General features: G+C 32.9%; 3 protein-coding genes, 1 long non-coding RNA gene and 1 pseudogene across 5 annotated transcripts; 2 read left to right on the top strand and 3 right to left on the bottom strand.

Annotated features, from left to right (window-relative positions):
- Positions 1–242: 242 nt before the first annotated feature.
- On the bottom strand, positions 243–1,773 carry LOC117241325. 2 transcript variants are annotated; one of them, XR_004494944.1, is made up of 2 exons: positions 1,145–1,773; positions 243–393 (listed from the first exon to the last, which is right to left on the bottom strand). It is a non-coding gene; the product is annotated as an uncharacterized LOC117241325 (long non-coding RNA). The 2 variants fall into 2 exon arrangements; XR_004494945.1 differs by having other exon boundaries at positions 243–390.
- Positions 1,774–2,118: 345 nt separating this feature from the next.
- LOC117241326 (katanin p60 ATPase-containing subunit A-like 2) lies at positions 2,119–4,576 on the top strand. The gene is made up of 10 exons (XM_033507274.1): positions 2,119–2,122; positions 2,174–2,252; positions 2,539–2,634; positions 2,826–2,980; positions 3,051–3,109; positions 3,286–3,454; positions 3,513–3,625; positions 3,839–4,038; positions 4,189–4,494; positions 4,570–4,576. Exons 1-10 carry the CDS (start codon positions 2,119–2,121, stop codon positions 4,574–4,576), a joined length of 1,188 nt encoding a protein of 395 aa, XP_033363165.1.
- A 1,433-nt stretch (positions 4,577–6,009) lies between these two features.
- On the bottom strand, positions 6,010–8,004 carry LOC117241329 (annotated as a pseudogene).
- Positions 8,005–8,893: 889 nt separating this feature from the next.
- On the top strand, positions 8,894–10,799 carry LOC117241327 (adrenodoxin-like protein 2, mitochondrial). The gene is made up of 4 exons (XM_033507276.1): positions 8,894–9,274; positions 9,690–9,802; positions 9,967–10,099; positions 10,467–10,799. The coding sequence occupies exons 1-4, from the start codon at positions 9,126–9,128 to the stop codon at positions 10,555–10,557; spliced, it is 486 nt and encodes a 161-aa protein (XP_033363167.1). The 5' UTR covers positions 8,894–9,125; the 3' UTR covers positions 10,558–10,799.
- A 2,918-nt stretch (positions 10,800–13,717) lies between these two features.
- On the bottom strand, positions 13,718–16,463 carry LOC117241328. The gene is made up of 2 exons (XM_033507277.1): positions 16,131–16,463; positions 13,718–14,119 (listed from the first exon to the last, which is right to left on the bottom strand). Exons 1-2 carry the CDS (start codon positions 16,158–16,160, stop codon positions 13,739–13,741), a joined length of 411 nt encoding a protein of 136 aa, XP_033363168.1. The 5' UTR covers positions 16,161–16,463; the 3' UTR covers positions 13,718–13,738.
- Between the last annotated feature and the right edge of the window lie 435 nt (positions 16,464–16,898).

The following is a 16,898-nucleotide window of genomic DNA, read 5'->3' as shown; positions in this document are numbered from 1 at the left end:
ATTCATTGGAAATATTATTCTATCACGGTATAGTGGTCAAATTTCACATAAATCACAAACATAGGGTAGTCAGAAGCTATACTCACGACATGACAAATCATGATGATGTCATGAAAAATGGCGTCCGTCCATATATATTCAAACGCAACGAACAAGTTCGAACTTTTCGAGAATAAACGATTTGTTCGATAACATCCGTCGCGAGCTTCTCTTCCTTTAACGATAACAATTGACAACTAAAGCTCGAGAGGCTCGTAAGGATGAACAGCGACGAGTATCTAGAAGCTATGTACTCACCTGGGCAAGGAGACTCCAACACCAAGGACGTTGGAAGTTTCGAGAAGCGAAGATGGAAACTGAAGTAGCACGTCAGGTCAACTCTGGCAAAAACTGCTAAAGAAAGAAAAATCCAACTAATTTGTTTCCAACAATAAAATGAAATTAATTTGTTTCACAAATTATTAACTGGATATTATTCAAAAATTATTCAAAATTCGCTTGATTGATTCAGAGCCCGGGACACTTGGGTCATGCCATTTTGGTAATGGACGAAAATGGCAGAAGGAAGAACGACCGTTTTTTTCATATTTCTCTTTCCCCGGGAAGCGAAAGAATGCCCGAGCACCTTGTTTCATTTCTTCTCGGCATCAATTTCAATCTTTTTAAACGAAATATAATCTGAACGATGAAAAGTTCATTCAAATAATGCTCCGCGCCAGACACTCACGAAAATTAAGAAGAAACACGGAAAATTCGCGAATAAAACGGATTTCTTTGTCCCAGTGAGATAATAAATCTCGTACACGTATTGGGTTTTAAAATCAATATATCCACCAATGTGCACTCGTTTAACAAGGGTGATGGAACGTGCCAAAAATCTCTCAAGAGGGTCTTGGCAACGGAAGAGTCGAAAATGTCACAATTATGAATGAAAAATTCGAATAGTTGCTGATTTTACAGTCGAAACCGATAAAGAACTCCAGATATTCCCCCAATTAATTTACAATACATTCGCGAAAATGATCGATTGCTGACGTCATTGTATTCTAGAAAGATTGTAAAACGATAAGAATTTATTGAAAAAACTTATATTCGATGATAACACTTCTAATAAGAGTACTAAGAGGAGCGATTCTGTACGCACCTTCCTGCCTCGAAGTACCGAACGCAATTAACCGTCCGCCCAGGATGGAACCGTTCGGAACTTTTGTAAGTCACTGCACGGCCGCTGCTTATGGTGGAAATGTAATAGATATAAGTACAGAGCGCGTGAGCGAACTAAAAACGCGATAGAGAAGTAGAGAGAGGATGTTCCGTCCTTGTCTAATGACGCGCACTTGTACGGGAAATATGTAACAGCGGTATACGAGCAGCGTCAGTGTCCACTAGTGTGCATGCCTGATTAAACAAGGACAGGAAGTATCTATACATGGTGTTCTCTTTCTATTTCCATGTTGCATCCATCTTACTATACAGTACACACACTCAGCTATTCTATCATTATATTTGTGCGTTGCTTATGTGTGAACCAAACATTTCCATGACAACAAATCGTTTGTCTCTTGTTTGATGCTCGGTTTTCAACGGAGCTGAAAGAATTTTTTAAGAGAAACGTAATGGACGGGTTGTTTTTAAAGTAATAAACGGAAATTCTCGTATCCATTGAGAAACGATAGGCGATTTGAAAGTGTCACTATGAACGGTGATTTATCGATGCAAGGTAGTATGAATAAGATATTTTATAATCTGCGAAAAAAGGTAAGGAATATTCTAGATTTTAGATTTTAGAATTTCAACGTCACAGACGGGTGTGTTTTGTTATTTCATTTGTAATATTGCTGCAGTTCTCTTAATAGCTGTTCGTTTCATGCGATACTCGCACATAGTATCTATGACTTTTGCTTCTAACAATTTTTATAATTAGGCTGTATCAAATATTTTTAACGTTCGTGTTTCATGAAAAATCATGTGTAACTCGTTGAATTCGCAAATGTAACAAAAAAGTACATGAAAAACCTTATATTATTGTAATGAAAAAATAATTATATTAGGAGGAGAGTCGTATTTCGGAACGTCATCGGAACATATTATACCTTGTATGTGATTATTTGGAACACAATGGGTGAGTATATTATAAGTAAAATATATTCCTAGTTCCAATTCTTTTGAATAGTGTCAGTGACCAATCGAAATAGAAATCAGTGGACATCATGGAAAGAGAAGGCGAAACCAAATTTGAAAATTCGACATCGGTAATTCAGTAGTTAAGAATAACTCAATCGATAATGTAGATTAACTAGTTATAAACAAATATATGAAGTATAAATTCAAATTATTCTTATCCATCTAAAAATTGGAAATTAAAAAGCAGAAGACAAGAAATTATCTTCGAGGATCTATATAGTAAATACATTCTTTTGCCTGTCTTACCTAGAGATAAAACAGTTGTTTGATGGTTATCTTATAGTGTTCAGTCATTGCGAAAAATATTTTTAATCAGTTAAAAACTATAATTAATTAAAAACTACATTTTTTTAGGTATATAGACGTTAGCGATGTATTATTCCGGGAAGCTCGTCTATCTCTCGAACATCGGGTTTGCGACAACATCGATTTGGAAATTATCGTTGCAGAGTATGAAAATTATTACAAGATGAAATTTCAAAAATATCCCATATTGTGTAAGAAAATAACTGGAAGGGAAATGACGAGGGAAGTGACAAATGCAAGCAAAACGTAAGAATTTATATTATTTAACGATATTAAACGGTATTCAACGTATTCAACGTATCGTATTCAACGTATCGTATTACAATATGATGCAGTGTTTGTAGAAGTATTGAGACAAAAGCCAAATCTGTTAGTAAACAAGCGAGAAGTGAGCCTGTGAAAGAGACGAATCTACAGCAGAAGATAACTGATGACAATACGAATCATATTAATCTCGCAATGACAGTGACGTCAATATTCCCCAATGAGAGTGATGGACGTTCATCGGAAGAGCTATTTAACGTCCCAATGGAACAATCCATGCAATCGAAGATATTGAAATGCATTGAAAAGCTTTATTCAGATAATCCGGAATTACGAGGCTGAGGACATCTCATGCGTAAGTTATTTTCGATTAATATACGTATCGTAAAGCTTTTAAACGATAAAATTCCCGTCGATAAACCGTCCAACGTATATCGACGATGAGGTGATTTCAGTAACGCTTCAAATATCAAATTACGTAACACTTACTTAATATAAAGAAGACGCCATTTTATCTTTGTATCGTCACAGGAGATCATAGTAAACAAATTAAATGTACATTGGGATGACGTTATAGGTCTAGAGGAATGTAAAACCGCTGTTAAGGAGGCCGTTGTGTATCCCCTTAAGTATCCTATCTTTTTTGATGGCCCGTTTTTCCCCTGGAAAGGTATTTTGCTGTACAGCCCACCTGGTACAGGTAAGATACTCGCATTCTTTTCATTTCTGTACGTGTTTACAAGAAATATACAAAACAGGGAAAACGAAGTTAGCGAAGGCAGTCGCGACAGAATGCCATTGCACCTCTTTTAACATAACTGCCAGCTCATTGGTCAGCAAATGGAGAGGCGATTCCGAGAAGTATATACGTGTAAGTTGCTTTGTCTATGTAAGTTTCTTTGTTCCTTTGTCTATGAAGGAGAGATTCTAGGTATAAAAAGATTTGATTTTATTTTTCGTCATTTATATATAAATAGAATAGTTGTTTGGAAAACGAAATGATATCATATTCATGATGAGGCAATGAATTTAAGGAATTTCGAATATAATATTTAATGAATAATACATTTGTTAAACTGAACAGGTTTTATTTGAACTTGCCTATAGTCATTCGCCTACAATTATTTTTATCGACGAGATTGACTGGATCGCCACAAATAAAGGAGACTGTATATTGTCTGAACCTGCAAAGAGATTCGGATCAGAACTTCTTTCTAGATTGGATGGATTAGTGTCTAATGAGAATTCTAATGTAGTTCTTCTGGCTACAACTAATTCCCCTTGGTACGTATATCACGTTATTTCAATGTTTTCTAAGTAGAAAATATCGTAATATTTCTCCAAATTCCAAATGTGTTATTGTGTTGTTTGAAGTATTCCTTCATTATTATTAGTATAATAGAACGATAATATTTATTGTAAATATGTTATTAGGGGCATTGATGCAGCTTTACTCAGGCGTCTCGAAAAGCAAATATACGTATCATTATCCAATGAAGTTGCTCGACTTGGTATATTCAAATTATACCTTAGCAACCACTTATTAGAAAATACAGATATTGTAAACCACATAGTAAAATGTACTGAAAGATATTCTTGTGCAGATATAAAATTGCTTTGTAAGCAAGCGTGGCTACTAGAAATAAGCCCGATATGGAGGAGACTTGAAAAGAAAGAAACACCTGTTACCACTTTGAAATATGAATTAAAAAGTTATGAAATATTAGCAAAATTGTTAAAAAAAATGTCACCTACAGTTATGCAAATAGATAAATATGATACGTGGAATAAATAAATACGCAATCGTAAGGACAGATATTGAAAAATATAAATAAATGGATTATCGTTCGAGAAATCATTCGCATGTGTGTGCATGTGTGTGCGCGCATGTGTGTGCGCGCATGTGTGTCATGTGTGTCATGTGTGTGCGCGTGTGTGCGCGCACGCGCTGTAGGCTAAGTTTAAAATGTTCGGTTGTATTATATCCTTGTATTATATATGTCGGAGATGAAAGGAAAACCGGAGCCTTCCCTTTGCAATTTTGAGGAAGCCTTCTAATGCTTTAGCCTAGATTTTATCATAACTGTAATTAAGCAATTGTCATTTGTAATTGTTTGATATTTGTGAAAGCGAAAGTGGGTTCGAGGTGACAACTGGTCGCCGAACGTAGCCACGGTCACGGGATAAACGTTTTGCCTGACGAAGGTGTGGATCGGTTGTATAGTTCTCCCTAGAAATCACATAGAATTGTACTTTAGAGATGTCGATATAATGGGACACACGTTGTATTAGGAATCAATCTCCAGACAGAAACTGCCTAGCAACGACGTTTGAATCTTTCTCGATATTTCCAAAGAGTATACAACAAACTTTTGACAGAAATTGCCTAGCAACAACGATTGGAACCTTCTCGATGTTTCCAGCGAGCATATAACAAACAAATGCAGTCGTATAGCGAAAAAGATTTTCATCAGATATTCATTCGTGTGATCGCCAATTTACCGAGTGTCTCAGCAATTGTAGTTTGTGTTTAAAATTATTCTACACATAGTAAAGAGTTATCCCGTTGACCGTGGATTCGTTTGAACCCCGGAACATTGTTAATAGCGTTAATTAAATTCATTATTCGTGAAACCTATCAATCGTTAATCTCATTATACGTTAAATTCATTATTCGTAAGACATATTATTCGTTCCTCTTATTGTTCGTTAAACTTATTAATCTTTAATCTAATTATTAGTTAAACTTATCATTTGTTAATCTTATTATTTATTAAACTCATTATTCATAATATTTCGTAAAATCTTTTTTATTCGCGTAAACATATTCTGTTTCGTAAAACAATGGCTAATTATTCGTTCCTCTTATTGTTCGTTAAACTTATTAATCTTTAATCTAATTATTAGTTAAACTTATCGTTTGTTAATCTTATTATTTATTAAACTCATTATTCATAATATTTTGTAAAATCTTGTTTATTCGTGTAAATATATTCTCTGTTTCGTAAAACAATGGCTAATTCAAACGAAGGATCATTACGCGCCTTAAATCCTAATGATAACCCGACATATATATGTGAGTGTATTTTATCAAAAATATGTTTTTTATGTTTTCTTATCTTAGTAATTATTTTTAAAAAAGTCTTAAAGTCTTATATGAAAATAAAGCTGTTCTTTATTTCAAATAATTGAAGTAAATAAATACAATGAGTTTTATATTTTATTATATCTTATATTATTGTTATATTGTTATTGAAAAAAATTGATATAATCAACAGTTCTTCCTGTTCTCTTGATTGTTTCTTGCTTGTTTCAAACCATGATAATAACCTACAAAAGAAATAACATAGTCCATTGAAAATTTAATATACAATAAAATACTTATATGAAATAATTACCTGTGTAATATACCATGTAACCACTAATATACCATGACATCAACATACTTGAAAGTGCGTCTGTATCATTATCTGGTAATCTAGTACATTTTATTAAAATTTCGTATTTTTTTCCAAATAAAATGTTAAACTTATTCCAAATTACTTATTAATATTAGAAGTATTCAGCATTCCATTAGAATTTTTAAATTGTACTTACTTGGCCATTAATTGTGGTGGTAAAGGAGGTGCAGGTGGCATTATATCAGTCATCGAATTGAAAGATGGTCCCGGTATGAAGTGATGTTTATACGCATTTGCTTCTTCAGAGTCACAATCCATTTTTCTACATTATATTTTTTCGAATTTACATTTGTAGAAAAATTAGTCTCACAAGTCTCATCGTTCTCTTCATTGAATTTCTCTTCCAAAGCTTTCTTTTGTTGTGCTATTTGACTTTGCAAACCTTCTGATTCTAAAAGAGAACTCAACTCGACTTTCTGTGTATTACCATAGCCTAAACACAGAGTAAAAGAAATTTTTGTCATTTAATAGAATGACTGAGTGCCATTCGGTTACTGTCCTTACAGGCAATGTATTAGAATTTCCCGTGCATAAATGTATATGTATAAATGTTTGTCTTGATATATGTAGTAATAATCACTCGTCTAATGAGGAGAATTATATTCCAAGCAGCTAATAATGAACAATAAGTAACATGCATGTTTATGGTTCATGACCCTATATCCCACGGGTCTCCCCATAGACATTGACAGGTACTCCTGCCCAGTTAAGGACCTGCTGAATGACACTGTGATAGACTATGCGAAAGCCTTTACTTCATATATATATATGTATTTTTAGTACATTTCTTAATTGACATAACCATCATGCTAAAGGTATTACCTACAAATTTTACAACACACGTGCTGTTGAGGTTATTCGGTGTGTAAACAGAGAAAACACGTGGATAAATTGTAAGGTAGAAAATATATTTAAATAGAAGTGTAATAAGTAAAAATACAATTTGAGCTGGTCCAGATCCGCACGCTAGCTGTGTTACCTAATAACTGAAAAACCCCGAAGCCAACGTCGCCTGTCTACTGTTTATGGCCTGACTTCGTCGCAGTCTTTTGTCTACACGCTGTCGATGGCTTCAGTGCTTGAGAAAACTAAAAAAGACCAGATGTAGAGTTTTCTTAGAAGTGGTAACCACTTCAACACGTGCCATTGTTTTCGTAAATTTTTGATATTATAGCTTCATAAATTTCTCCATCCTCTGAGTATATTGCACGATAAGGTGCTCCTATGATCCATTTCTATAGAGAAAAGATGTGTATACAAATAAATATAAGTAAATAGCAAAATAAAATAATTTGCTTCTTAATCAATATATTTAATAATATTCTGTATCAAATTTGTAATATTCTATCAAAATCACAACCTTATGTAATTTACTTGCGTGTTTAGGCTGCTTAAGATTTTGTAGGTTTTCTTTCGGTTGAGAATTTCCAACATCCATTCCCATTCGCTTGATAACTTCTTCTTTTGCTAAATTTATTGCTTTATCATATGCTTCTATTAATGCACTATCATCCCAAACATTATCATTGGCTGTGTCTGTATCCTTTTGAGATAGCAAATTATACGTTATTAATATTGATACAAGTATTTTATTATCAAACTATTGCAAATTATCATATATGTCATTTTTCAAAAATTGACTAAAAGGTAATGGATACTGTTAATTACTATTATGCTAAGATCTTGTACTAAAATAATGATAAAACCATTACGTTTCCATTACCATACATACGTTTCCATTTCCTCGTATAAAAAGAACATTCATATCATCTGCCATTTTAAAATAACATCATTTAAATATTGAATTTGCTTCTGAAATATTAATTTGTCTCATTTCTTTAACTCTAACACATTGTAAACAATGATGACATTATACCAACTATAATACTAAAAATCTATTCCCCATTCATTCGAAAGATTATTTTTGAAGCAAGGTTAACATTGAATGTTCCCAAACTTCAATAACTGTATTTTACTTTCTTTACAATATCTAACAATATATTAGAATACTATAAAAAATATTGTATGCACAAGAAACTGTTTATAGCGAAATAGCAAAAGAATTAATCACATATTATAACTAAAACGAGATTGTTAAGTAGATTATATTATACTGCATATGCGTTAGTGTTTCAGCTGGTAAATATAGTTTTTATATCTGAAGATAAATAAGATTTAATTCTATAAAATTGCATAATGAATTATACATCTATCTATTACTATTCGTATTTCCCCTTAGTTGTATGTTGTCAATAGCATCAATCACGAACATATAAATAAATATAGAAGAAACCGTTCGGAAATGGAAAGGGAAAAATGAACATGGAAGACAAGAAAGTTTTCTTCAGGTTTAGCGTATGCGTGATACGCTTTGAATGTCTCAGATAAAGATAAAGATACTCTGCTCATTTCTATTTGTTCCGCAGAACGAGAAATTTGTTGTCTTTCATATTGGTTTTTACGATTCAATTTTTGGGCAGTTTTCCCTAGCGAGTGTCGGTCCCTGTTTGATATAACCAGACCGTAATTTATACAGATATGTATTATAGATATATATTTGTAAAACTGAAATCAGATGAAATAAATGTTGCCTGAGGTTTTAAAGTTTAATAAAAACAATATTTCATTTGGAAAAAAATGTAAGATATGTAAAATTACACATTGATCATTTTGCTGGTCTTGTATCATAAAACGTGTGGCCCGAAGAGCACGTGTCCGGTAGAGATACGTCACTTGTGTTAGGAATCGTTTTATAACCTATCACAGTAAGGGAACGTCCCAGTATAGCAGCCGAAGAATGCCGTGGAAGTTTTTGTACAAAGTACAATTGATCTACAATTGATATTTTCCGCAATACTTATCTGGTGTTCGGTCAGGGTGTCCCATACTCATGATATTTATGACAGTGGAATGGCGTTAGTAAATCAATTACAAAAATTTTCGAGATCAATTCTCGGTATTGCATCAAATTATTCAAAATATACAAGCAACACAACGTTGCCCTTTTTGCAGGCAACAAGAGGAATATCGACCACGCAACCACTTTCAGAAAAACAAGAGTAAGTGATACAAATTTTCTTGTGTTTTCCTTCTTTTTTTAATAGAATTTCAGTACTTACCTTCCAATATAAAATTGGTGTCAAAATAATAATGCTAATAATAATGTCTAAGAAATTTTTCTCTTTGTAGGAGTATAACATCTAGAAAAATAACATAGTATTAATAGAATAGTATTAATAAGAACAACATTGACAGTGAACAACTAAAAATATAACACTGTTATAAATATATGATATACGAATTTTATTTATGTATTATTAAGACAAGTATATCTTATTTTTAAATTATTTCTATTATCATAAGTGATACATATAATTAAGGTATAATTAAGAGAAGATTAATTGAAGAAACACAAAAAATAAAGAAAATAATTATATTGAGATAATTTTTATCTTTCATAAATATTATTTTCAGAGTAAATATAACGTTTGTTAAAGCAAGTGGAGAGAGAATCAAAGCAAAAGGGAAAGTTGGAGATACTATATTAGACATAGTAGTAAATAATGAAATTGATTTAGATGGATATGGTATGTTTTAAAGAAGCATAATTTACTTAATTTAAAATAAATAATTTTGAGGTAGAAAATATTTGAAAATTTTAATTTTTATCAAGTTTAATATTCTTATTATTTTTAACTTTTGATACTTTATTATATAAGTATGTTGTAATATTAAAATATAATTTATATAGGTGCTTGTGAAGGAACATTAACTTGTAGTACGTGCCATTTAATATTTTCGAAAGAAGTTTATGATGCACTTCCTGACAAACCAACAGATGAAGAATTAGACATGTTGGATTTAGCATATGAATTAACAGATACGTTAGTTCATAATAATCAGTATCAAATCATTCACATTATTAATTCTATTACCTTTTAATATTTTATAAAGTGAATTTTTCTATTTAAATCTATGTAAAAACAGGTTAGTATTGGGTATTTCGAAATCTGCATCTCAATGTAGAATTTCAAATCGCTATCTCTGAATACTACGAAACTGAAATTATAATAAATTTTCATAGTTTTTTATTTATGACCCTATAATCATTACAAATCTATGTTGGAATTAGCATATTTACAATGTTGATTTTCAAATGGATAAATAGAAATCTTATTGTGTATTAGTATTAATTTGTATAGCAATAAATATATTTATTGACATATTCAGTTATATAATATTTAATTTCAGGTCACGGCTAGGCTGTCAAATAGTAATGTCTAAGGAACTAGATGGAATTGAGGTAAGAGTTCCATCAACAATTAATGATGCAAGAGCATAACTGAAATTATCTATAGGTTTTTGAAAATTTGTATACAATGTTATACATCTCTTGTTAAAAAACCCTTGTTATAATTATTAAAATATTGGTATTAAAAAAATATAATAAAGAATCTTGTGTTTAAATGTGAAGCTTATATATATACATATGTTATAATATAATTGCAATTTTGATATTTGTACATTGCCATTGTAAAAAGCCTATCCAATTATGAAGAAAATATATCTCTTATTTTTAATATACAGGGTGTCAATTTTAAAACGTTCATCTAAATTATTTTCGTTACTATTAAAGATAAGAAGAAATTACTAAGGAAGACTTAAATAGTTTTAAGATGTGTACTTGGTTATGATAAAAAAGACTCTTGTGGAATAAATTTTGCAACTTCTGAAAGATTAGATAAAAACTTAGAACCTAAAAAATAATTTGAAATTAATTTCGTTTAGATATACTGTTTGATTTCTTAGCTATGGGCAAGTTTAAAAGATCATCAAACTCATGGTCAACAAAACAACAGAAATGTACATGCAATGCTTTTTCGTTTCACAACAAGTTATCTGACACTATCATCATTTTCGTGGCACATGCAACATTATCGATTCAGTATAGTAATGTTTTGGATTAAAACAAATGTCTCGACATTGGAGCAAAGTATTTCAACCTTTAAGGACTAAAATTAAAACTTATGAGTTTGTTTATAATTTTAATAGATTTTATTAATATTGTGTTTACTGGTTTATTAATTACAAGAAAGTTTGTAAAAGACTGAAGTTTTACGTAAAAAGTACAAATATTCTTTCAACAAAATTAGTCAAATCACATCATTATTTATACATATTGTATATAAATAAAATATGCGGATATATTACTTTACCCTAGAATTAAAATTCAATAATATTGAAGAATCTTATTTATTCAGATTTTGTACATTATCGCTTCTAACCTCGGATAATAGAACAACAAATTAAATATTTTTAAACAAAAAAACTTTGTTCCTTTGTTTGATTTCCCTTGCTCGCGTTTCTTAACTACTTAGATATAAAATACTTACGTTTTCGAAAATTCATACTTCACAAGCTACTAAACGCTTTATCTGTTCAGGATAATTTATTGTTTTCTTAACTAGGTACATACCAAATACATCTATTAAGTTGGTATTTCTCATAATTACCAGTACATAAAGCTAAAACACTTTTGTACTATGCTTGTTATACATGGATCTAACAAATAATTTAACTTGTGTATTGTCGTTTGTATATTTTGTTACGTGTAAAATATTCTATTTCTACACTACTTACAAGTTCGATAAAGTGTACATTACACATCGTGAAATTTACATATTTTCACTTGGTTACCCTGCCCAATTCGAATATAATTCAGAACATATGTGCTATATTTATATATTCTGCATTTGTTTTGTATATTATGTACACTGATCTGATCTTTGTAAACGCGAGTTTTACGATATTAATGAGAAATTTGCCAATTTAATGGAAGTTGTTAATTTTTTCTGGCACGTTTCACGTTAGCAGACATGTTTCTTAAGTTACAGTCGAAAAGTGTTTTTATGTAAAAGAATAGGAATGATCAAGTTATTTTAAGATGACAAGATATTTCACGTCTTCTATTTAAATATAGCGTTAAATTTTAATTCCGTCAATTCGTATATACTCATACATCGAATTTCCTTTTCTCATGTCATTTCTTTTCTTTCATTTCACATTTAATTACAAAGATAAAGTGTAAGTACGTTCCTCTTTAAAATTAATATCAAATGTCGCAAAATATACAAAAGTAAACTAAGAAGAGGGGTACATATTATTACACAAACTGTCGTTCATATTGCATATGTACATATGCAGTATAAAAACAATACTTTTTAGTTTTTAATCTCTTGTTTAAATAATCCTAATATCTAAATTTGTATCGGTCATTGATTCGATATAACTGCGTTTATTGGAAGTAATTAAGCTATAGCCTGCGCACAAGAGAAGAAGGAACAAACACGTATAGTATACACGCTTAAATAACAAAATTAAGTCAGTTTACGTTCAATGAACTTGATCAAAGTTCCAGTCTCGAATTATAGAGTTTCTTACTATCAGTTTACAAAATTCGATATTACGATTATGTACCGTATTTGAAAAACATAAAATGCTTTGTTCAATTTTAAATAAAACTAATATTTACCAAAGCGAATACGAAAAAATGTTATCATCAAACTCAATTTTCAATTATCAAACTTAATCCAGCACAAATACAAATGTTATTCGTGCTTTTTTACTTTTACTACTTTTCAACTCTCTATAGTTCGAGATTTTAGTTCCGCTAACTTTCTTTCTACTGCGCATGCGCAGCAGGAAAACTTGAATTACACGTAATAGTCAAAAATTCGAAAATCTTATCCTTTCGTGGCAGCGAAAGTAACCTAGGACTAGAGGTTCCATAACATTAATAATAATAAGGCAATAATATTAATATTAATAATAATGTAATCGAGTACTACTAACAATATTAATAATAATAATAATAGTATGGTAATGGCAAGATACACGCGGGTATAGATTAATCATTCCTTTCGTAATATCTACGACGTCTTCGGGATATTCTTTAGAAATTACTTTATTTCTGGTCAATATTCATTAACGAGCAACTTTTCTCTCTGTTTCTTATCACGATTTTTTCACTTCATCACAATTGTACCGTTAGAAATTATTCAAAACTTTGTTAAAATGTCCATGAAATATATGCAATTGCCGTATTGAATAAGCGAGTAATGAAGTTGCTGTTTCACTGAATAAAAGTGAAATCTCCAATGCGTGTGCTCAAGTATATAAGTTAAAAAAAGGTTGGTACATCAATGCCTATTATTCTTAATCAATATTCATCATTTAACCATTAGGACCGAATTTTTACAAACCAACTCTAAACCACGACCCAATTTACAAATAAAAGATCGATGTGTAAATTAACTATCAACTATTAATCTCCAATCCTATGTGAAGATATAATGTTCGGACCAAATTTCTAAACTAACGTGGACAATTCATGCGGACTATTGGTGGTTGCTGCGCTACTTAGATCCAATGTGGCAGCCGGAAGACCAGGACTGACGCTGCCGGTTGCTTCCCGTGGCAAATGCTGCGATCTCTTTAGCTTATTTCCAGGACTCGGTGGCGATCTATCTGCTGGTGTATCCGGTGGCGTAACCACGTTTCTGTGTCCGCTCACGTTCAGATGATTGTGCGTCGCCGCGATCGGAGCTGGCGATGAGAGCAACAAGGGCGGTGGAGACATTGACACTGTCGATGATGATATGATGATGATAGTGTTGGTACTGTGCAGCTCGGCCGTGCGTTGCGTGGCTGGTATTTAGTTGGTTCGTCACGGGCCCGACTTTCGTTGGGCAGCCAGCATGGTGGATGGTTAACGGGCCACGTAGTTGTTGTTGCTGTTGTAGCTGGTGCTGGGTCTGGTGCTGTTGCAGCTGCTGCTGACGCTGCAGCTGTACCGCCGCTTCGCACTGTTCGCGCGCTAACGCCTTCACGGCATTCGTCTTCTCCTACGAAATAAGAATGATAGGTTAGGTTGTAGTCGGGGGCCATAACAAATTAAAAAAGTTATAATATAAGAATTTACATTTTAGTTGAAATGATTCTAGTTACGAATAAGTATTAAAGATGATTCAAATCTTTTTCGTTACCGATAACCATGGTGAAAACTCTTTTGGATTACTTTCAGCCATTATCAATCTTATTGTCAATACTACATGCTTGAAGTAGAAGGAGGTGTACAGAGAAAAAGACTTTTTCTCAGCAAATATAATTGTAAATTCGACCAATTGCGAGGGGACGTAATCGCGAGGAGAGACGTCAACGGGTGTCGTAAATCCCCGTTACGATTATAACAATCGACACCACGAATTGATCGATCCCCTGATTTTCGTTGAGATAATAAGGGGTGATTGAGTTTGTATAACACTGTGATTCACAGAATTATAAAGTATATATTTCCAACACTTAGATTACACTGACGTAGAGAAATAAATAGTTAACAACTTGTCGCACGAAGATGCGATAGATATGTACGCTAGAGCAGGGCTCTTATAATGGAAATTAATGTATCAATGGACTTAGCACTATGATATGTTTAAGAGAGAAGATGTATGTTCGACAACACCGAGAACCGACAAAAGATTTGCGTGAAGTATGCGACTCTCGCGCTATGTGTAGACTGCCGCGTTAGTTGGTAGACTGTCTGTCGCTCTTTTTTTTTTTTACGGAAGAAAAGTTCGGTGTGGGTGTGCCCCTGTGCCTAAAGAACGCGGATTCGTTGGTCCCACTTTCGTTAGGAAAAGTGAGGGTAACGAACCGCGGTGTCGATTGGTCATGACCTGCACTACTGCTCGAAGGGATGAGTAGGGATCTCCTACCATCGTGGTGCGTAGATGACTGTGTGCGTGAGAAAAACCTAGCTTGTTTTATTACAGGGCTATTCGGATTTTCCTAATGGGTGCATACCCGCTTTCTCCGTGTTTTAAGTGCGACTAATAAACCCAAGGACACCTCTAAAACCGACTGTGTTTCGAGAATATTTTTAAGCTTTAGAAATTCTTCAAGACAAACGGATTGAAGACATATGGCGAAACAATGCAGGGAAGTGAAAGTTATGGTGGGTCCTTAGGTTTATTGAGGGTCGAAGTGACGTTACGCAGGCGGTTGTTGTCCGGTCGCGCGGGCTGGCGTGCAGATGTTTTAGGCGGCGTAACAATAATCGTTACTCAATTATTTTGTTCAACAGTTTTACAAATCTCCCAAAAATAAACGAGAATACGAAAATACACTGAATATCGTGTGTATGGTTATTTATAAAATCCCCTTGAAATAGTTGCGATCGCGGATCACATAAACAAACGAACCTGTCATTCTACAGAGTATCTTTTTCGGTGAAATTATGCAAACGTAAATGTAACTTCGGTAGAACTCCTCGAGAACTTGTAAGCTTATATCACTCTGACCCAACCAGTCCACTCTAAAGTGTATAATTTATAAAAGGGGATTATATTAATACGCGGAGGATGTGGTAGGTGGTAAGTTTTGCATATGAATGTTTGTTGATACAACGAATGATTAAATGGAGGTTTTCATGAATGTGATAAGGACTAGATCGAATGTTTTAACACTTATAACTAGAATGCGTATTTTTATACAAGTTTGTAGTTTTACGAACATGATCAAAGAAATAAAATTTTAATCGAGATTTGTTTTCTTATATACGTATATTTTAGCGCATTTTATGCATTTTGCGCCATTTGCGTACTTTTCAATTTCGCACGAATAAAATAAAGATCAGCAATATAATTATAACGCTTCTTAAAAATGTGAAAAATCCTGGTTTCCTAAAAGCTTGTAATTGATTTCAGAAAAATTTTTATGAACTCTACCAGATAAATTATGGTAACTCTGAAAACAAAATTTCACGATAAAATGATTTCCGAGCAAAATACACATAAAAGATGATTTAGACGTGTTTGAACGTGTTCGTTTTCTTTTTTAATAGCGATATGTTCTTACCCTCTGCCACACGAAGACGTTATGGACCATTGCGCATCCACAAAACACGATGCCAAGGCCTATGAAAACCGACGTAACGATTGCCGGTGTGACACCAATTACCTCTCAGAGAAAAGACATCGACTCCCGACTGTCGGACGCCAACGCCGCGACGCATCTTAGTCCCCATCAGAGATAAGGCCCCAACCCCGACTTTCGGACTCCTTGGAATCCACACCAAACCCCCCAACATCCCCAAGCCAGGGTGTATATAAGCCGAGACTTCACCCAGCCCGGGGAGTTCTCGTTCTAGTTGCTGTTCTTGTACAACACCCCTTTCTCTGTTCAACGTTATTCTACTGTAAGTGCCAAAGTCATAATAAAGTTCGATAAAAGAGGATTAATAGTTGGGCTACGACTCAGCTTTCTTTTCTCTCGCAACCCAAGTATCCATTTTACGTGACACCGGCGTCGAATGAAACTGGATGAATGTATACAATATCATACCTGAAAGCATTGTTAGAGGATCATTATAACACGTATGCCATAACAAGCGGGACAAAGAATCAGCGCAAATACATATTCTCAATACATATAATTCTCGAAGCGTAAACTATATACATATGCTTTTCATTGAAATTTTCAATACTAGTCGCAAATTATTTTTCAATTAATTTATTATTTAAGTCTTTATATATCAATTCTCGACGAATAAATTACATAAATTATAGAGAATCTATCTTCAGACAATAGAGAATTCAATATTTTTGGTCGTTAAGTAATTTACAA

The sequence above is a fragment of the Bombus vosnesenskii genome, unplaced genomic scaffold, assembly GCF_011952255.1.
Source record: "Bombus vosnesenskii isolate JDL3184/JDL3185 unplaced genomic scaffold, Bvos_JDL3184-5_v1.1 scf7180000015700, whole genome shotgun sequence".
NCBI lineage: Eukaryota > Metazoa > Arthropoda > Insecta > Hymenoptera > Apidae > Bombus > Bombus vosnesenskii.
The sequence above is the reverse complement of the archived record's forward strand: the minus strand, read 5'-3'. Positions and strand labels throughout refer to the sequence as shown.

Bases quoted from the DNA above. Each gene is read 5' to 3' on its own strand.
- LOC117241328 (XM_033507277.1), bottom strand. From the start codon at position 16,160: ATGGTCCATAACGTCTTCGTGTGGCAGAGG. The intron at 14,120-16,130 runs GTAAGAACATAT...CTTATTTCGTAG, and splicing joins ACGTCTTCGTGTGGCAGAGG to GAGAAGACGAATGCCGTGAA.
- LOC117241326 (XM_033507274.1), top strand. The intron at 2,981-3,050 runs GTGATGGACGTT...GAAGATATTGAA, and splicing joins GTCAATATTCCCCAATGAGA to ATGCATTGAAAAGCTTTATT. The intron at 3,110-3,285 runs GTAAGTTATTTT...GTATCGTCACAG, and splicing joins AGGCTGAGGACATCTCATGC to GAGATCATAGTAAACAAATT.
- LOC117241327 (XM_033507276.1), top strand. From the start codon at position 9,126: ATGGCGTTAGTAAATCAATTACAAAAATTTTCGAGATCAATTCTCGGT. The intron at 9,275-9,689 runs GTAAGTGATACA...TATTATTTTCAG, and splicing joins CCACTTTCAGAAAAACAAGA to AGTAAATATAACGTTTGTTA. The intron at 9,803-9,966 runs GTATGTTTTAAA...TAATTTATATAG, and splicing joins AATTGATTTAGATGGATATG to GTGCTTGTGAAGGAACATTA.